This window comes from Podarcis cretensis (genome assembly GCF_951804945.1).
Source record: "Podarcis cretensis genome assembly, chromosome: 1".
Classification (NCBI taxonomy): domain Eukaryota; kingdom Metazoa; phylum Chordata; class Lepidosauria; order Squamata; family Lacertidae; genus Podarcis; species Podarcis cretensis.
In genome coordinates, this window is record NC_137170.1 from 44,496,650 (window position 1) to 44,514,794 (window position 18,145).

Below are 18,145 nucleotides of genomic sequence, written 5' to 3' on the forward strand. Positions count from 1 at the left end.
TATCACTTTCAAAAAGTAAATAGAAGCATTAAAAAAAAAATTCCCAAATGATTCTGAAGGCACATTTTAAAACAAAGTACATAAACCTTGAAAATCTATTGCAAATTCTCTCTATGATGCAACAAGAATGGGCCCAGTCAGCTCTGTACCTTGTCCAAGGGCTGCTACAGAGGTTAACACTCATAATATAAGCAAGGTGCTTGAGATGCACCACTTAAATGTTTGACCTAGTAGGGTTAGGAAAGTCTAGTCAGTGAGCAGTTCAGCCTCTGCCTCTTCGTATCTTTCTTCCTCTGCCTGCCTAAATTGGAGAATTTGGGGCCACACCCAACACGTCACTGCCTGTTGTCTTTGAACGCACAGGAACTCTTGAGTCTTGCATGATCTATTTAGGTTACCGGGTGCTTCATGCATCATCATTAGATATATGGGCACTCATAATGCAGACCTTTCTCTTGTCTTGATTATTATCTCCAGACCACTATCTTTAAAGGCCATTATAGATTTCTCAGACCAATCTTTACTCTTGATGCCGAGCCAATGTTTGAATTACAGGCTGGGCAGAGGAGGGCCAGCCTACTTTTCTTTTGTGACAGTCTCCTTAACCACAGTTTCTGAAGGCAACAGGGAAACTATGGTTTCATTAAAATGGATGGGAGGAGTCAGGCAGTAGGGCTTATTGATGTATCCCCATGCCCAATAATTCAAGCACTGAGCTGCACATTGCCATTGAGATGGCTAATACCTTGACACCATTGTCAGAGCAAATTGAAACCACATCCTGTGCCTGGCCCACTCACTTCATCTCACATCCACTGCATTGTTATCCATGCATCCGCAACTCTTGCAGAAACTGGTGAGCAAACAATTTTATTCATTCATTTTGGTCAAGTGACTAAAAGCAAGGTCAGATTCTTGCAATCGTTTTGTATTATCCCCATGCATTTTCTGCACCCCACCCCTAAATCCTAGCTAGTACTAGCAAGGCTTTTTGCAGCCAGAACTTGCCAGAATTCGCCGGAACTCAGTTACAGCACCTCTCAGGTGGGTGGCATTGCAAGAGAACAAAGGAGGCATTTGTGGTGAATTCCAGCATCTCTTTTTCTAGAAAAATAGCACTGGCAAGTAGTCCCATCTTACCACTGTCTGCTGAGGTGGCACAACCCTTCAGGAAGCCATGAGGACCAGATCTCAGCACAGATACCCCCCACAGCAGCTGCTACTAGCACCACTGACTGTTATGCTGGCCTCAAGCAACAGTTCGGCAACTGATGATGACACAGAATAGAGAGCAGATGGTGATACGAGACACAGGCCTGGTTCTAGGTTATGAGAAGCCCTCAGCGAAATACCTTTGGTGGGCTCCATATTCTTCTTCTCAGCAGGACTAGTGCTCCCCTTCGTGGTGCCCACAGGGAGAGAGAGAGAGAGAGAGAGAGAGAGAGAGAGAGAGAGAGAGAGTGACTGGGTGGAAGGGACAGTTGCTCCTGCAAAAATCTCTTCACTGTGCTAAGAACATAAGATCAGGCCAAAGACCCACCAAGTCTAGCATCCTGTTCTCACAGAGGTCTATGGAAAGTCTCAAAGCAGGACCTGAGTGCAACAGCACTCTCCCCACTCATGCTCCTCAGCAACTGACATCCAGGAATGTTGATGTTCTGCCTCCAAAGGTGGAGGTACAACTTACATAGCCACCATGGCTAGTAGCCCAATCCTTCTCATCCAGGGTGAATGTCAAACATCACAGGGCAGCCTCTACCACCTGCAGTGGCGGTTTTGCCACCTCAGCGCCCAAGCCAGTAGGCCCTCCAAGTGGGCTCTGGGGCCTCAGCAACTGCCTGGCCGTGCTAAGCCAACACCCATCCTGCTCTTGCGCTTAAGCCAAACAACCTCTAAGGTGCCCATGGTTCTCCTACATGTGGGTCTCTTGTTAGCTGGAGAATATAGATAGTCTTATGAGAAGGAGGATTTATGAAGATGCCTGTTGGGAAGTGGGGGCGGGGGCTAGCCTTTTTTTTTGTCCTGAGTGAAGCCTCCAGACGGGCACCATTGAGCACCCCAGCCTGTGTGTGTGTGTGTGTACGTAAATGCGCATGAGATGTGCCTTTGACCCGGGCTGGTATATTTCAACGTAGGGTTGGTATATTTCAAAAAGTAGAATTCCCAACACCCCAAATTGGATGAGCTCTTTTTGGGAACAAACCCAAGTTCTTGTGTTTTTTGGGGGGGATTTTAAGCTTTTTGAGCTGTCTCCGATGCTTTTTCTATCGTGTTGCCATACATCCAGGTTTTCCCCTGACATTTGCCAATTTGGCAAAATCCCCCCCCCCACCACCACCATTTTTACAACAAAAAGCCAGGCCTAAATAATGCCTTGTTTCACCCCGCCATCTGCCGGAAACCATCACAAGGCGCAGACCCCTTTACTACCTATTGACATCAGCTGCTTTTACCATAGTAATCTACCACAGAATACTATGGCATGGTAGAGGTGGGAAGCCCATCTAGTCCAGCACGGGCAATATGCCAGAGATGGAGGAAAGGGTGCCTCTTTTTCTTTGTATCCTGTATTGCTCGGTTTTATTTCGATATTTAAAACAACCAGTGGTACAGTCCCCTCTCCGCACATCCTTTAGAGGTGCCAATATGATTTCATGGTACCCTCCTGCCAAGGGGGGGAGGGGTCCTGCCGATCAGCACTGCTAGGCAGAGATCAATATGTACTGTATTCTATATCACGTGCAGCGCATAAACTGGGGGCAAACTACTGCCCCTAAATGCCCTCGGCAGCCGATGCACAGACTTGCACCCCGTTAGGGCCACCCGCCAAAGCAGGTTTCTCCCCGCTGACCCCGATCCTCCGCCCCGCGCCTGGCTGAGCCCGCAGCCCAGCCGAAAGGACCGCCTGATGCAATCACCTGCCTCCTTTGCTCGAAAGCTTCCAGCCGAGTTGCATCATCCCGGCTTGATGCAGCGGGCGGCGGGGGGAACCCAATCGGCGCGCGCGCTCCGCCCGTGACCGACAGCTCCCTCTGAGCAATCCAGATTCCAGAGAGGCGGGACAACGCGCGGCTACCGTGACGCCGGAGGCGCTGATTGGAGAGCGGACGGCGCGAGCCGCCAGAATTCCATGACAGCTGGGTGGGGCTTGCCCGGCGAGCTGGTATTTAAAGAGGCTGGAGATGCAGGAGGCGCGCAGTTAATCGTGGAAGCGTCCGCTTTGCTCTTGCCTCCTCGCCGCCAGCCACCGTGCCAAGCATTTGCCACCTTCTCTCCCGGGCAGCCTCCTTCCCCGGAGCGCAGGTCCAGCGCTGCCGCTTCCAAGGCGCAGGCTGCTTCCCGGGTTCCTCGCGCGGGGCCATGAAGCGGGATCCGCTGCCGCAGCACCCGCAGCATCCTCCTCCTCCTCCTCCTCCCAGCGGAGGGGAGCGCCCCCTTGGGCGGCCGCAGCAGGAGGAAGACCTGGCCGCCGCGGAAGGCGGGCCGCCCAAATCCCCGCTGTGGGTCTTCGGCTACGGCTCGCTGGTGTGGAGACCCGATTTCGAGTTCACGTCGCGCAAAGTGGGCTTCATCCGCGGCTACACCCGCCGCTTCTGGCAAGGAGACACCTTCCACCGAGGCAGCGAGAAGATGGTGAGAGGGGGCGCCCCTTTACTTGGGGGGCGGAGATCGGGGCGGGGGTGATGGGTGGGCGCCTCTCTATCCTGGGTCTCTTTCGGGAAGAATGCCTGTGGGTGGCGAACGGGTGGTGGTCCAGGTTTGGAAGGGATGGGTAGCTTATAAGCAGCATTTGCTGCTGAGGGAGCTGGTTTGAAGAGGGGCTGCAGATCCGCACGACCCCTTTTGCCCTTGGCTTGGCATTGCCCGTGTCCTGGCTGGAGAGCAGCTTGTGCCTCCTGTGTGGTTGGCCTGCAGTGCTGGCACCCTGCGGGTCTCCTTGTGGAGCATCCTTGGGTGTGGCGGTGCTTCGCTTGCGCTTTCCGGGTGGATATCTGATACTGTATGTTAACTCTGACTTTCCTCTCCCTCCCTTTCCTCTCCTGTTTAGCCTGGTAGAGTGGTCACCCTCCAAGAGGATTATGAGGTAAGTTATTTATGCCTACATCTTTATCCAGTTCATTCAACACACCTGTAAAGCAAGTCTTAATCTGGGTTCTTCTGGGCATAATCCAGAACAGTTCTAAGAGTTCACCACCTCCCCTTTAGTTCCTGCACAGAGGGGGAAGGGGAGGTTCGTCACAGTGCTGCAGCTAGACATGTAGCATTTGTTGTTTCTATGGCTTTAGGAGTATGCCCAAAATGCCTCAAGAAACATTAGGCGGTTGGGATAGTGGGATGCTGTGTATATAGTAAGGGACCATGAACATGGGCTTATCTTCAGGTGATGAGAGAAAGCTGAAATAATATTTGAGACATCCTACAAGATAAATAGTTGCTGAAAAATATTTGGTATGTGGTTGAGTCAATGGTGCCATGTCCTTCCGGGAGCCTCTGTAAGAGCTGATTGGATTAATCACTTAGTGGGTAGGCTGGAGTGGAAGGAATAGCCAGTGTTTTTATAATTTAGTGGTCTCTGACTTCTCCAGCCTGCCTCAAAGTCCTTTAAAATGAGATTGGACTTGGCAGCAAGCTGTATGTTATGCATAGTTGGACAGGAGATGAGCAAATGCAAAATTGCTTCAGTTGGTAAGGAGTGTGGTGACTGCTCTGTGAGCAAGTCTTAGTATTTATTTGTGTTACCAAGACATGTAGTAAAATGAGCAGAAAATTGTCAAAAATGTCTTTGTGTGGAAATTAAAGTCTGTCGTTTATTATACAGTCATAGACCCACTGAAAGTTTAAGACTGAGACATAATAGAGGAGCAAAACACAGCTGATCAGATGCATTTTGGACCAATCTGTAGCCTTTCTGAGAACAATGAGCTTGCTTTCTGCATGAGTCTTCAGAATAAAAATGTAAAAGCATGGACAAGGTGATCAGAAAATCTATCTGTGCTCTCCTTTCATGTCACAAAAGGAGTTGTCGAAACAAGGATAATCGTGCTTTCTTTTGAAGAGACATTTATCCATCCCTGACCAGTGCTTTTAGGAGCCTTGTGTGACCTAGTTAACAGGTTTATGTAAAAAACAGGAGTTTCATCAGCTTCCAGGATATTATAATGCATATGATTCTGTTTCTGCCTCTGTCACAGCAAGTAATCCTTGTCCATTTTTTTCATTCATTGCAGGGTTGCACATGGGGAGTTGCCTATGAACTCCGTGGTGATCAAATTGCTGCTTCGCTCAAATATTTAAATATGCGGGAAGCCGTGCTTGGAGGCTACGACACCAAACTGGTGAAGTTCTACCCACAGGATAAAGAGACTGATGAGCCTATCCTAGCCCTGGTTTACATTGCAACCCCGCAGAATCCCTCCTACCTTGGTCCAGCATCTGAGGAGGACATTGCAGCTCAAATAATAGTTTCCAGCGGTCGTTCTGGCCACAATATAGAGTACCTGCTGCGGCTGGCAGACTTCATGCGCTACTTTTGCCCTCAGGTAGAAGATGAGCACTTGTTCTCAATTGAGGAGGCTCTGATCTCCATCCTGCCCTACATATACCAACCTGAGGAGTCTTCAGTGGAAGAATGAACGTGACTCTGCCCTCCAGAGGGGATGAAGTATACCTTTTTGACCAAGAACAAGAGCAAACACAATAGACACACTTTTTAATACAACTAAAAGTCAGATTAATAAAGCCAATGGGTGAGGCAGTTTTAAGAGGGGAGGGATACGTCTTGTCACTGGACTGGCAGTGGAAACTGGAGAGAGCCTCCATCATTGCAGGACGAGAAGCTGCCTGAAAAATGCTCTGGAAGGCTCCAATCCTATGCATGCTAATCTGGGAGCAAGTCCTATTGCATTTGCTGAGGCTTACTTCTGAGTAGATTTGCAAACGGGGTTTGAGGAAGCCAAACAGTGTTATTTTTCATCTTCAAAGGGAAGGGCCAGAAGCTACAATGTGCTTTTCTTAAGTGTTTCTGAAGCGCCCCTGCCCCTGCCCCAAATCACCCTAAACAGGGACTTGGCAGCAGTGTTGAAATGCTGTGAGCTTTGCTCTACCTCACAAACTGGCAGAAGAGCCACAAATGTGTGGCACAGAGTGTCTTCTAGGTCAAAGGAGTCGGCCTCTTTCTCCAGCTTGACCTTCACTAGTACGCCCAGGGTTGAGTGCAATATGAACTTGTATCACCTTCTGTAGGCTCAAGTGGGGCCAAATTTGCTTTCGACTTGTCTTAAGTGAACAGTTAATGCACTACTTTTTTATATATAACTTGAAGATGTATTTATTGTAATGAATATATATATATTTCTTGAAGGGAAAGTGTCCAAGTTGTTTGCTCGTCTCCTAGTAAATGCCCTGCAGGGCAGGGAATGCTGCAAGTTTGTGTGATGGGGCCATGCCTTCTGGTTTCAGAACCATTTTAGGTACAAGAGTTTCCAATCTTAGTTGGCAGCCACAAGCCTGCTCCATTGAGGCAGCATTCTGAAAATAGTTCAGCTATGTGCCACCTGGTGTACAATATTACTGTCTTCCTCCTGTAAATACTACATCTGTCTCCTTTCTGCTTATGTGACTGCAAGGTGTAAGCACCAAAAACTCTGTCATTTATATCCAATTTTCACTACATTCTGATTCATCAAACAGCTCTTCCCCCCCTCCCCTAATATCTAAGCTTTGTAAAAGCACAAGACATTAATGTCTCTGGATTCATTAGGCATGAACATAAAAGGCCTGTGCTGAGTAGTCTAGAGCAGTGTTTCCCAACCTTGGAGCTTCAGCTGTTTTTGGACTACAACTCCCATCATCCCTAGCTATCAAGACCGGTGGTCAGGGATGCTGGGGATTGTAGTCTGAAAACATCTGGAGACCCAGGGTTGGGAAACACTGGTCTAGAGCACTGGTGGGGGATCTGTGAGCCATTCAGATGCTGTTGGACTCCCAACTCTCATCTGCTCTAACGATCAGGGATGAGGGAAGCTGGAGTCCGGCAACAGGTGAGGACCACTGGCTCGCCAGCCCTGATGATTGGACAAGGTAAGGTAAGCTAGGCTGGCTGTAGTTCCCTGTTTCAGTGACATTCTGTGAGAGACACTGCTGCTCTTGCTCTTTTGTTAACACAGCTTTGGACATTGTGTTCCAAGAGGAGAAGAGCCCAATACTTGACTTCTCGTTGCTGTTTGTGTACATAAGGAGGAACTGTGTGTGCCTCTTGTGCCCAGACATAAACCAAACTGACATTATAGTTAACATCAATTATTGGTCTTACCTTGGATTTATTGGTCTTTGCCATGGGATTTCTTGCAAAAGGTATATGGAGAGACCTGGGTAACTACCCATCTGCAAAGCTGTTGTTCCTTCACCAACAGCCAGTTGCTTTGAGTCATCTGAAATGATTTGCTTGGTCAGCGTTTTTTCTGCAGCACATCTGTCATAAGCACTACATAATGGGATGTGTGATGTATGGGTTGATGTGGCCCACAGATCTCCCACCCCAAGGGTCTTGCATCAAGATGGCATCCTTGTCCCTTTCAAATTCCATTTCTAAAACTTGCAATGGACAGGATGTGCATGATGCCTCTGCAACCTCTCCACGTGGACATAACGCAACACCAGGGGCAGAGGGTTTATCATCTTTCACACCCACCACTGGCAGCTTAATGTCTCTCCCATAAGGCACAAGTGACTTGTCATTTGGAAACTTCTTTTCTGCACTTGAGAGCAGCAGAGGCACCATAAAAGCGCAATGCTACTGAGCAACCTTCTGCTCCTACCCAGTTCAGACAGTAGTGGTAACTGCTGAAGTCCCACACCTTAGCGGTTTTCTTGAATGAAAGCAGGTGCTAGACTGAATCTCCTGCTGCATTCTAGAAGCGTTCAGTTCCTGCTTCTGGTGCCTTGGCAGGGATTAAACTTGCTTAGAACCAGAAGGCCTTTTTATCTGAGAGGCAGCAGCTCATACTGGCGAATGCCCAATTTTGTTTGGCCACAATTAATGTTCAATAGATGAAGCTGGAAGCCTTCTGCCATGGGAGTATTTCTCTCTGCATATTTAAGTGGAGAAATTTGAATATCCTGGGAAACAAAAGTGCTGTGTTTGGCCTTTAACTGTAGTTTTGTCTCCCACTATCACGCTGCAAGAATGCCTATGAAAATAATTTTTAGAGTTTAGACTGCGGCTGCAAAAGTGGCATAAGCACCTACTGCCCATCACATTGCTGGTGCTGAAAACTCATGCACCTCATACTGACATTGAGTTGTGGGGCAGGGACACTAGATAGACACACAAACACAATTTTAAGCCAGGGATGGGAAAGATGTGGCCCTCTAGATGGTGTATCCTCATTTCCCATCAGCCCCAGCCAGCATTGCTGAGGGGAGCTGTAGCCTATCAACATCTATAGTTTCCCCACTCCTAGTCAAAACACTTCTAGATGTGGAGTGTGTCCCTCTTGTATAGCATGGAAACACAGGAGCCATCACTATTAGGCCCACGACCCTCTGCAGTGGCCCATGGCCAAGCCTCAGAACATTCCACCTCTACTGCTGGATGCTCTACTTTGTTGCTGTCACCTGTCCACTTGCCCTCTCTAAACATGCTGTCACTGAGAAGAGGAGATGGTGGCACAGCATCTTCCATTTGGCTTCACCTTTCCCTCTGGGCAGCTGTCTGGATGGATCCCAGAGGGAGAAGGCAAGTGAATGGGCAGCAGTGAAGAGGGAAGCCCCTCAAAAAAGGCTCCCACTGTGGGCATTTTGTTCAAGCACCCCCTAAAAAAACACAACCCAGAGCAGTTATGGAGCTCCACGATAGTGACAGAGGTCACCCAAAACATGCTCACCATTGGCAAACAAGCACATTTTTGTTTTCTGGTGGTGACTGTTGCTGCCCAGCTCAGGTGCTCGGAGAAGGACATGCAGTCTCTGTTGTCACAATGAGTCTCTGAGCATCTCTGGAGGTGCAAAATAGCTTGCTGCTTTCAGAGTGTTTCCAAAGTTCATGTGGCAGCAGGGATGGCCCTTGCTCCCCACTCCAGAATCCAGATCAGGAGGACCTGGGTGTTCATATTGGCCCTCCGGCGTTTGCAGAGCATCTCCCAAGTGATGTGATGCTGCAGAGAAAAAGACCTTTGAAAGAGGGGCTTGGTGGGCATTGGAGGCTGTGCATTCCTAATCTTGAGTGCACAAATCTGCATCTCCTCTTAACAATGTGTTGTTGTTTTTTAAGCAGGAAAACGGCTGTGGAATAACCACATTACACAAATACTCTGGGCAGAGTCTTGTGAACCAGATTAAGTTCTGGAGGGTTCTCTTATCAAGCTGTTTTTGGAATGGTAGAAAAATGCCTCCAAGGGCAAGAGTTGCATCTGAAGTGCAGAAACACAATTCTCTCCCTGCAAGGATGCCAATAAAGGCTCAAGGGAGGAAACAAGGGAGCTGCTTGCCTTTCCACTTCCAAGAAACAGTTATGAAAGAACCGGGGAGGCTGCCTTGTCCTGCATTCACTGCTTGGACTAAGAGGAAGAAATCTCTGGAGACGAGTGACAGAAGCAGGAGACACAGATGCCAAAACGCAACTGCTTATTTGATCTTTCTAGGTTTAACTCAAAAGTGGGTCCTCAAGGCAGCTTTGCCTGCACATTGCATATATATACCAGCACTCACATTAACCGCTCTCTTTCTTAAAAGTGCACATAAACCATTCTCCAAAAATCAGCCCGTAACAGAATAATTACCAAGATCATTCAAGGATTGCAAATGCCTGCCAAAACAGATAATGAAATAAACTTCAGGACTGTATAATGGAATGGCTTCTCTCTCTCTCTCTCTCTCACTCTCTCTCTCTCTCTCTCCTGACATACTAATTGCTTCTCATCAAGAGGTAATTAAATATGCCTCTTGGTAACATTTGGGCCTTAAGCAGGCAATATTACCTTGCTTACTTTTCACCATAGAACAGGATGAGAGTGAGGAAAAGCACAGGAATTACAAGGCAAAATATAGTCACAAGATGTGTAGATCTTTTGATGAAGGGCAGTGTAAAAATAAAATAAAATAAATAAATTAAAATAAATAGGAGCACATTCTGGAATTAACTGTCTAAGTCTTCTCCAGGACTTGGAAAATACTGGCAAACTAGTTAGCCAATGCAGCAATCTGTGAACAGATTTTTCCAGTTCTTTATTTGTGTCAGAGCTGGAGACAAACTAACTTGTAGAGTAATTTGACCTCCGGATATAGGGCAGTATATAAATTATAATAATAATTAATAATAATAATAGGATCACAGGGGCACACAAAGGGGCTGAGTCCCTTTGGAGAATAGAACACACAGCGAAGACTGTGGTGCTTTAAGAAATAGGGTTTATTCTCCTATTTATACCCTAAGTCTGCATGGAGGTAGTCCAGATCTTACAGCATGCACATTGTCTTGTTAACGACCCTCAATGGACCCTCAATGACTCTCTAATATTCCCTTAATAGCCCTAGCTTGGCCAGGCTACCCAATAATTCCTTTGCACCTTATATTTCTCCCATCCCACCCCCCAAATAATCACAATCCTAGAATTTATCAATATCTATGTTTATCCTGTGGGATGTGGGTGGTGCTGTCGGTTAACCACAGAGCCTAGGGCTTGCCGATCAGAAGGTCGGCGGTTCGAATCCCCGTGATGGGGTGAGCTCCCGTTGCTCGGTCCCTGCTCCTGTCAACCTAGCAGTTCAAAAACACATCAAAGTGCCAGTAGATAAATAGGTACCGCTCTGGCGGGAAGGTAAACAGTGTTTCCATGTGCTGCTCTGGTTCACCAGAAGCGGCTTAGTCATGCTGGCCACATGACCCGGAAGCTGTACGCCGGCTCCCTCGGCCAATAAAGCGAGGTGAGCGCCGCAACCCCAGAGTCGGCCACGACTGGACCTAATGGTCAGGGATTCCTTTACCTTTACCTTTATGTTTATCCTAAGTCTACAACAAAATTAAATGATTCAGCATACCTCAACCCCCGTGGCCCCCATTTTCTATGGAGATTGTCCTACAGTGACTTCCGTTGCTCTCTCTGCCTTCTATAGCGATGTGAAGAACATATTTGTCTCTTAGCACAGGCAGGAGATGCACTGAAAGATTGTTTTGACTGGGTTTTTAAAAATTATTTTTAGCTGATTTTCAATATATTGCAAATGTCAACATAGAGCACAAAATATGCATTTAAAAACAAATACTATTATAAAACATAACCATGAACTGTGGTTAAGACATTGTTACAGGTATTTAATATACAAATAGTTTCTCCTGTTATTTTGTAACAGCACATATATGCAGAGGTGTTTGGTTTCCAAAGTGGAACAACGGCCATGCAAGAAGTGGAACTAATTTTTCAGTGCCCTGACATTAAAACAAACACAAAAACCCTTCCAGGAAGTAGAAAATTAGCACAGCAGGGTGTAGTCTGGGCTTCAGATTCTTTCCCTGATTTACGAGTTTCATACCAGGGTAAACTTTCAAAAAATGGTTTTGCCCACCTGTAGTCTGAAGTATGCAATCCATTCTCTTGCCTTGTACTGAGATATATGCATAAAGTCCAGGACAAGCTTGAGCCAATCTCTGTCATTTAATCTTTTCCTCTGCTGCAAGGGAGCAATTTAGGTGACTGTAGACTGCCCTTTGGATTCATGACCATTTTTAAGTGTGTAAAACTGGGGGTGGGGGAGAGATGGGGACCCAAAACTAGACGCGTTTCAGTGTTTCAACACACTACAAGTTTCCTTGGCTTTCATTCTGGCACAAATAAAGTATTGGAAATATCTGCTCAGTCACAACTATGAGATCATATTTATGCCTTTGTTTTTGAATTTGTGCTTTTGTGTTTTTATGTTTTGCTATTAAAGACTCCCTTTGCAAAAGGGAGAGTATATCAATAAATTACTGCAGTCTCTTATACTACTGAGGAGGTGGTAACTAAGGGACCCTCCAGAGGTCCTTTTTGCTGTGCATTCACTGTTATTTATGCTCATGATTTCTGCTCAATACTGTGTATGTGTGTGCAAAGGTTTCAGGGGGGACATACTTCCCCATAGCTTACTGCTGAAATCCTGTAACTTTTCATACCACAATGCTCCAGCAAGAGTGTTCCTCCAGACAGCAAAAATAAGGTACTGTTTAGGAAGCATCACCAAAGTAATAAAGTGATGTGCAGACAATCCGGTATAAATCCACTGCTACTGCATTATTATTATTGTCTCAATAACATATTGCAGACCCTGACCATTAAGTCCAGTCACGGATGACTCTGGGGTTGCAGCACTCATCTCGCTTTACTGGCTGAGGGAGCTGGCGTTTGTCCACAGACAGTTTTCCGGGTCATGTGGCCAGCATAACTAAGCCGCTTCTGGCGAACCAGAACAGCGCACAGAATGGCCGTTTACCTTCCCGCTGGTGTGGTACCTATTTCTCTACTTGCACTTTGATGTGCTTCCTAACTGCTAGGTTGACAGGAGCAAGGACCGAGCAACGGGAGCTCACCCCATCACAGAGATTCGAAACACTGACCTTCTGATTGGCAAGCCCTAGGCTCTGTGGTTTAGGCCACAGTGCCACCCGCATCCGTAACATGTTGCAGAACCCACCTGCAAAAAACCAGAAACAAAACTGTTAGGATCTGGAGAGATCCTAACAGTTATGATGGGTCACAGACTCAATTACAAGTTGGTAAGATTGCTGAGTTGCAACTCTAAGAAGACACCTGTAGCTTTATGCCCACAGAAATGCAGAACGAGAGGTTGCAGCCAAATGCATTCTCCCCAGACAACTGTCCGTCAGCCTCAAATGTTCTGCCCATGAGAAGGGTTCACCCGCTTTTTTAGTTGTTCACCTGAGGAGAGGGTGAAATGTATGGCCGATGCTAACCGTTGATATGAAGGAGGATGGTGTAAATGCTTGAGATCCAAGTGTCAAGAGCTGAAGTTGAAGGAGAGCTAAAGACCATTTTCTTCCCAATTACAGAAGGCTGACACAAAGAAACAAGATAGTAAGTATTTACTAGAGCCACCAAGGCTCTGAAACAGTAAGACCAATATTGCAGTAAAGTTGATGTAGCTGGGATAACAGGAAATACTTTTGAACCATCCAGTTGGGTGAGGATATAAATAGCCCAGGGAAGGGATGGAAATAAAAGGAGACTTATTTATTGGGAATGTTTAAAGCCTAGGACTCCTGCTGTAACAGGATTCTTTCCAACTCCAATTATTCCAGTTTCAGCAGACATAGTTTTTTTCAACAATTGACGTGCAGTGGAAGCGAGCAGAAGGAGCTGTTTCTGCCAGAAGTCTCCCATTTGAAAAAGGAAAAATCTGTCTAGATTTTCCCACATACCGGGACAGTACACAAAACATACAAATGGAAAGGCACTCTGCTCTGAGTTTTAATCAGCTCTCTGCGCCTATGAAATAGGTACTGTACTTGAAAGAAGGAACTGATGAGCTCTAGTAAAGGTAAAGGGGTAAAGGGACCCCTAACCATTAGGTCCAGTCGTGACCGACTCTGGGGTTGCGCGCTCATCTCGCTCTATAGGCTGAGGGAGCCGGCGTTTGTCCACAGACAGCTTCCGGGTCATGTGGCCAGCATGACTAAGCCACTTCTGGCAAACCAGAGCAGCGCACGGAAACGCCGTTTACCTTCCCACTGGAGCGGTGCCTATTTATCTACTTGCACATGACGTGCTTTCGAACTGCTAGGTTGGCAGGAGCTGGGACAGAGCAATGGGAGCTCACCCCGTCACGGGGATTTGAACGGCCAACGTTCTGATCGGCAAGTCCTAGGCTCTGTGGTTTAACCCACAGCGCCACCCGCGTCCCTTGATGAGCTCCTCCATTTTAAAATATCAAGCTTCAGTCACTGTTGCCCTTCTGTAATAGTTCTCTGTATCTTACCTGGATAGTTCACATATGTTTTTTGCACACTTATCGCCAGAATTACAGAGGACTTGCCCCATACTATATGCCTGGAAGAGGAGCAGATAACTGGATCTGTCAAACAGTTAACACTACTGACTACACAACAGGTTATTCTTAAATCTCCTCCCAGCCTCTCACTCAACTATGCTGGCTAGCACTGGCAGTGTGTTGTTTTGCAGCTGGATTTATAGTTGGCATTTCACTCAAATGAACTTCTAATCTTGCCAGTTGGAAGACAGATACCGGTTTTGGTTCAGTTACCCCCAAGTGTTTAAGGGATGTGGGAGGGGAGTGAGAATAGTTCAGTCAGTTGCCATGGCAGCCCACCTCAACCTGTAGAGTCATGCTGACAAAACCATTTGCTCCATTGCCTCTCCCATATTAATGCTGTGTTATGCACCCCACAAACCCAATAGCTCTTTTTGACCTAGTTTCCACTACAGGAAAAGGGCCAGGTCTACCAAGGGGTAGAGAGGGGCAGCTGGAAGAACTTCAAATTGTTGGTTATTTAATTTATAATTGTTGCATTTTTTACTATGCAAATATCCATATTGCATTTTATTGCTGTGATAGAAACAGAGATATACGGCTAAATAAGAAGAGGGGCATGGTGCTACAGATATGAGTTTGAGCCATGCAAAGGCAGAAAAAATAGCAAGATATAGCAAGTGGAGCAGATAGGGTGAACTGGAAGCAATGGAAGGAGCAGATTTCTTGAGTGTCACCAGGCCTCAGTGTGTTGGGCCAGATCTTTATCTCCCCACCCCTTTGGGGCAAAAATTGACAGGGGCGGGGCTGCCCAGCTATCAAGAACCTGACATCACTATGGCAACAGGTGGTGCTGTGCTTTGAAGTCCCAGTTTTTCAGATGCCTTTTCGCAAGCAGCTTTGTGTTGCTCTTTAAACCTCTGAAAACCAGAGCAGTGCAAGGCTGCTTGCAAAAAGCTTTCTAGCACTGGTTTTCAGAGGTTCAAGGAGAAGCGCTGGGACCAAGAAGCAGGTTTCATTAAACAGCAAATGCTTCCCCCGCTGGAGCAAGGCATGATCCAACCACTTATCAGCTGAAAGGAGTACACTTTGCTCCAGCAAATGAATGATCAGTAACACAACTCACCTTAAATTCCCAATTGTTCCTTTGAAACCCTGCCCTTACCTGCCCCACGCCTGAGGTATAAGGTGGGTGGTCATGGCGCAGTACGGTCACCACCTCTGATGGGGGCTGGAGCACAGCACCCTGGCTACCCCTGCTGCACGCTGTTCTTATTGGTTAAGTAGCAAGGAACAGCATGAAAATCAGCGACAGCCATGTGCAAAAGCCTTAGACAAAGCCACATCCTCGCCGATGTGGGCTGCAGGCTGTAATTCTCTGCAAATACTATACAAATGGGTGGATCGGTCAACTGAGGTCACAGGCCTTGCAGAGGCCAGGTGTGCAGCAGAGAGAGAGAGACACCCATAGCTCAGGGCATTTTGCTAGCCACAGTGGAATAGCAAATGGCAGCCCTCCCCAAGTCTAGGTGCATAGAGCCCAAGGCTGGCCAAGTTATTATGGCACTCGAGACAGAAAACCCCCAAAGTGCCTGTCCCTTGTAATAAAAACACAAGAATAAACTACTAACAATTTTCTGCCTTTCCTGACACTGAAGAATCAACTGCATCTGAAGCAACCAACTCACTCGGCCTAATTGCTGGGTTGGCTCTGTGACATGTCCTCAGAAGCACACTGAGCATAACTTGCACGGTTCATACAGCATCAGTTTTTAATGTCTGACGTTTTATTATGCTTTTATATGTGCTGGAAGCCACCCAAAGTGGCTGGGGAAACCCAGCCAGATGGGCAGGGTATGATAACTACTACTACTACTACTACTATGCTAGCTGAGGGCTGATAGGAATTGTAGCCCAAAACATCCAGAGAGGGCAATGCTGGTGAAAGCTGGTTTAAAGGGATTTGAGGACAACTTCACTGCAAGCAGATGTACAGCCAAGTATTTTCCACCTGCTGCATCTAGGCAATGCTATGTCTCTTTTCAGCAGAATTTTGTGAGAAATCAGGGCTATTCAGTGTAAGACACTCAGGAAATTTGACAAACTGTCACCCCAGTCCCATACTGGTTTTGTGTTTTCTTCAGCTCCCTTTTCATCTCTTCCACTTGCTTCTTGTCCACTCTGCCAAGGGAAGGGTTGCTGTGTTTATACTCTGCAGTTCCTAAAAAGTACTGCCAGTACCTCGAACTCTGGAGAACTAGAATAAAGGTCAGGAGAACTCCACAACACAGAGATGTTGTTAACTAAGAGCCTGTGACTTTCTTCTGAGGACACAGAGACATGGCACCGCTTCCCGTTTTCTTCATCTTTTCTTGTCTAAAGAGAACCAACGCTTTTCATGAGCACAGTGGAATTAAAGACTACTGGTCAGCAAATGGATTGTGTCAGAAAACACACACAGCTGATTTTTTTAGAATCCCCTGCTCAAAAATGTCTAAAAGATATTTGCTAAGGATGGCTAAAGTTTTTTTTTGGGGGGGGGGGATGGAGGAGCAGGAAACAAAGTCTCCCATGGAAATATATCAGCACTTAGGAGGGCAGCTAGATTTTTTGCTTCAATACCAAGGGGTGAAGGAATTTACTTGTGAAATCTCTTTACCCCATAGATGCCTGCTTAACCACTTCGATCTGCGGACAATGCCCTGTTACAAGAGGAATACTCTGCAAAGGTATCTTTTAGCCCAAAGAGCTCTTTGCTCCAGGGGTTCTTAGATTAATAAGCATGTTTATTTGGACTGAGAGGTGGTGACTTCAAGCCTTAAGCCTCTTATAATGAGCCTTCTTTGCAGTGCTCAAGTAAGTTAGGGCTCATTTCATCTGTAAAAGCAACCATGTGATCATAATACCTTTACTCTCACAACATCATCAGTCTCACAGTTAAATACCAGTATGTCTGTGAAGCCAAGTATTTTCACCATGCGTCGACCAGCACTGGGTACATCAACAGCAAAAAGAGTAGGGTCTGTTTGCATATATGGAACACTTGGATTCTCATAGCTGAAATTTGTCAATTCTTGATGCCCAGCTGCTGAACATATGAACTCGATTTTATTGAAAAGAATTGTGTTCCTGGATTATACGAAAGTACTATCAGTGGGAGAAATCTATGGCAGCTCCTTTACATGATAAGAGGATCATCATCACCTGGTGTTGCAGTCAAACTAAAACACACAAACGGCCTTAAGCGTGCAGTCCAGATCCTGTTGTGGATAAAAATAAATAGGAGCTTTGTCATTAGTATTTGTTTTCTTTATGAAAGTATTTATATACCACCCCTTGCAAAACATTAGTGCAGTGTACAGCAACATAAAAACATTTAAAAGCAATACAAAGCATTCATTAAAATGAATGGCTACTCAAGGGATATTTAAACAACTGCATAGGCCTCTCGGGGGGGGGGGGGAGAGTCCTCAGTAAATGCCCAAAAGTCAAAAGAAAGGATGGCTGCCCAAACTCTGCTGGAAGAGTGTTCTATAGCCAGAGGGGTAGTGTGGAGGGGGCTCAGGGGGGACATAGCCCTGGGCGTAAGATTTTTAGGGGGCATGAATCAGGTCTCCCATGCAGGGATCCCCACCCCACCTTGCCTGCTGCTGGGGATATCTGGGTCACAGAGCCCAGCCTGGCTTTGTAACCATGTCCCTGGCCCCCTTGTGGAATGGACGCCCAGTCAGAGTTGGGGGGATTCCCCCGCCAAGGGCCACGTCAACCAGCTAGGCTCCTCCCTGCATGGGTGGGCCAATGGCACAGTGTGGCCCCACTTGGCTCCGGTGGAGAGGGCTGGGCTGGTGCATGGGCTCTGTGAATCCTCCATGCCCCATGCATGTGGGTTCTGTTTATCCTTTTTGCCCTGCCCCTGCCTGGCACATGCATGTGCATGTGCATGCACGTGCACTCTAAGCACTGGCAGACAACACAATGCCACTGTCTACAGCAGGCTTCCTCAACTTTGGCCCTCCAGATGTTTTTCGCCTACAACTCCCATGATCCCTAGTTAGCAGGACCAATGGTCAGGGATGATGGGAATTGTAGTCTCAAAAACATGTGGAGGGCTGAGGTTGAGGAAGCCTGGTCTACAGCATAGGACTGGTGCCACTAAATGCCTGAT

The 18,145-nt window shown here is 46.8% G+C and overlaps 1 protein-coding gene across 1 annotated transcript; it reads left to right on the top strand.

Moving 5' to 3' along the window:
• The first annotated feature begins 3,187 nt into the window (after window positions 1–3,187).
• CHAC1 (ChaC glutathione specific gamma-glutamylcyclotransferase 1) lies at window positions 3,188–6,360 on the top strand. Its single transcript, XM_079991126.1, has 3 exons — window positions 3,188–3,633; window positions 4,049–4,084; window positions 5,229–6,360. Exons 1-3 carry the CDS (start codon window positions 3,361–3,363, stop codon window positions 5,631–5,633), a joined length of 714 nt encoding a protein of 237 aa, XP_079847252.1. The 5' UTR covers window positions 3,188–3,360; the 3' UTR covers window positions 5,634–6,360.
• The last annotated feature ends 11,785 nt before the right edge of the window (window positions 6,361–18,145 follow it).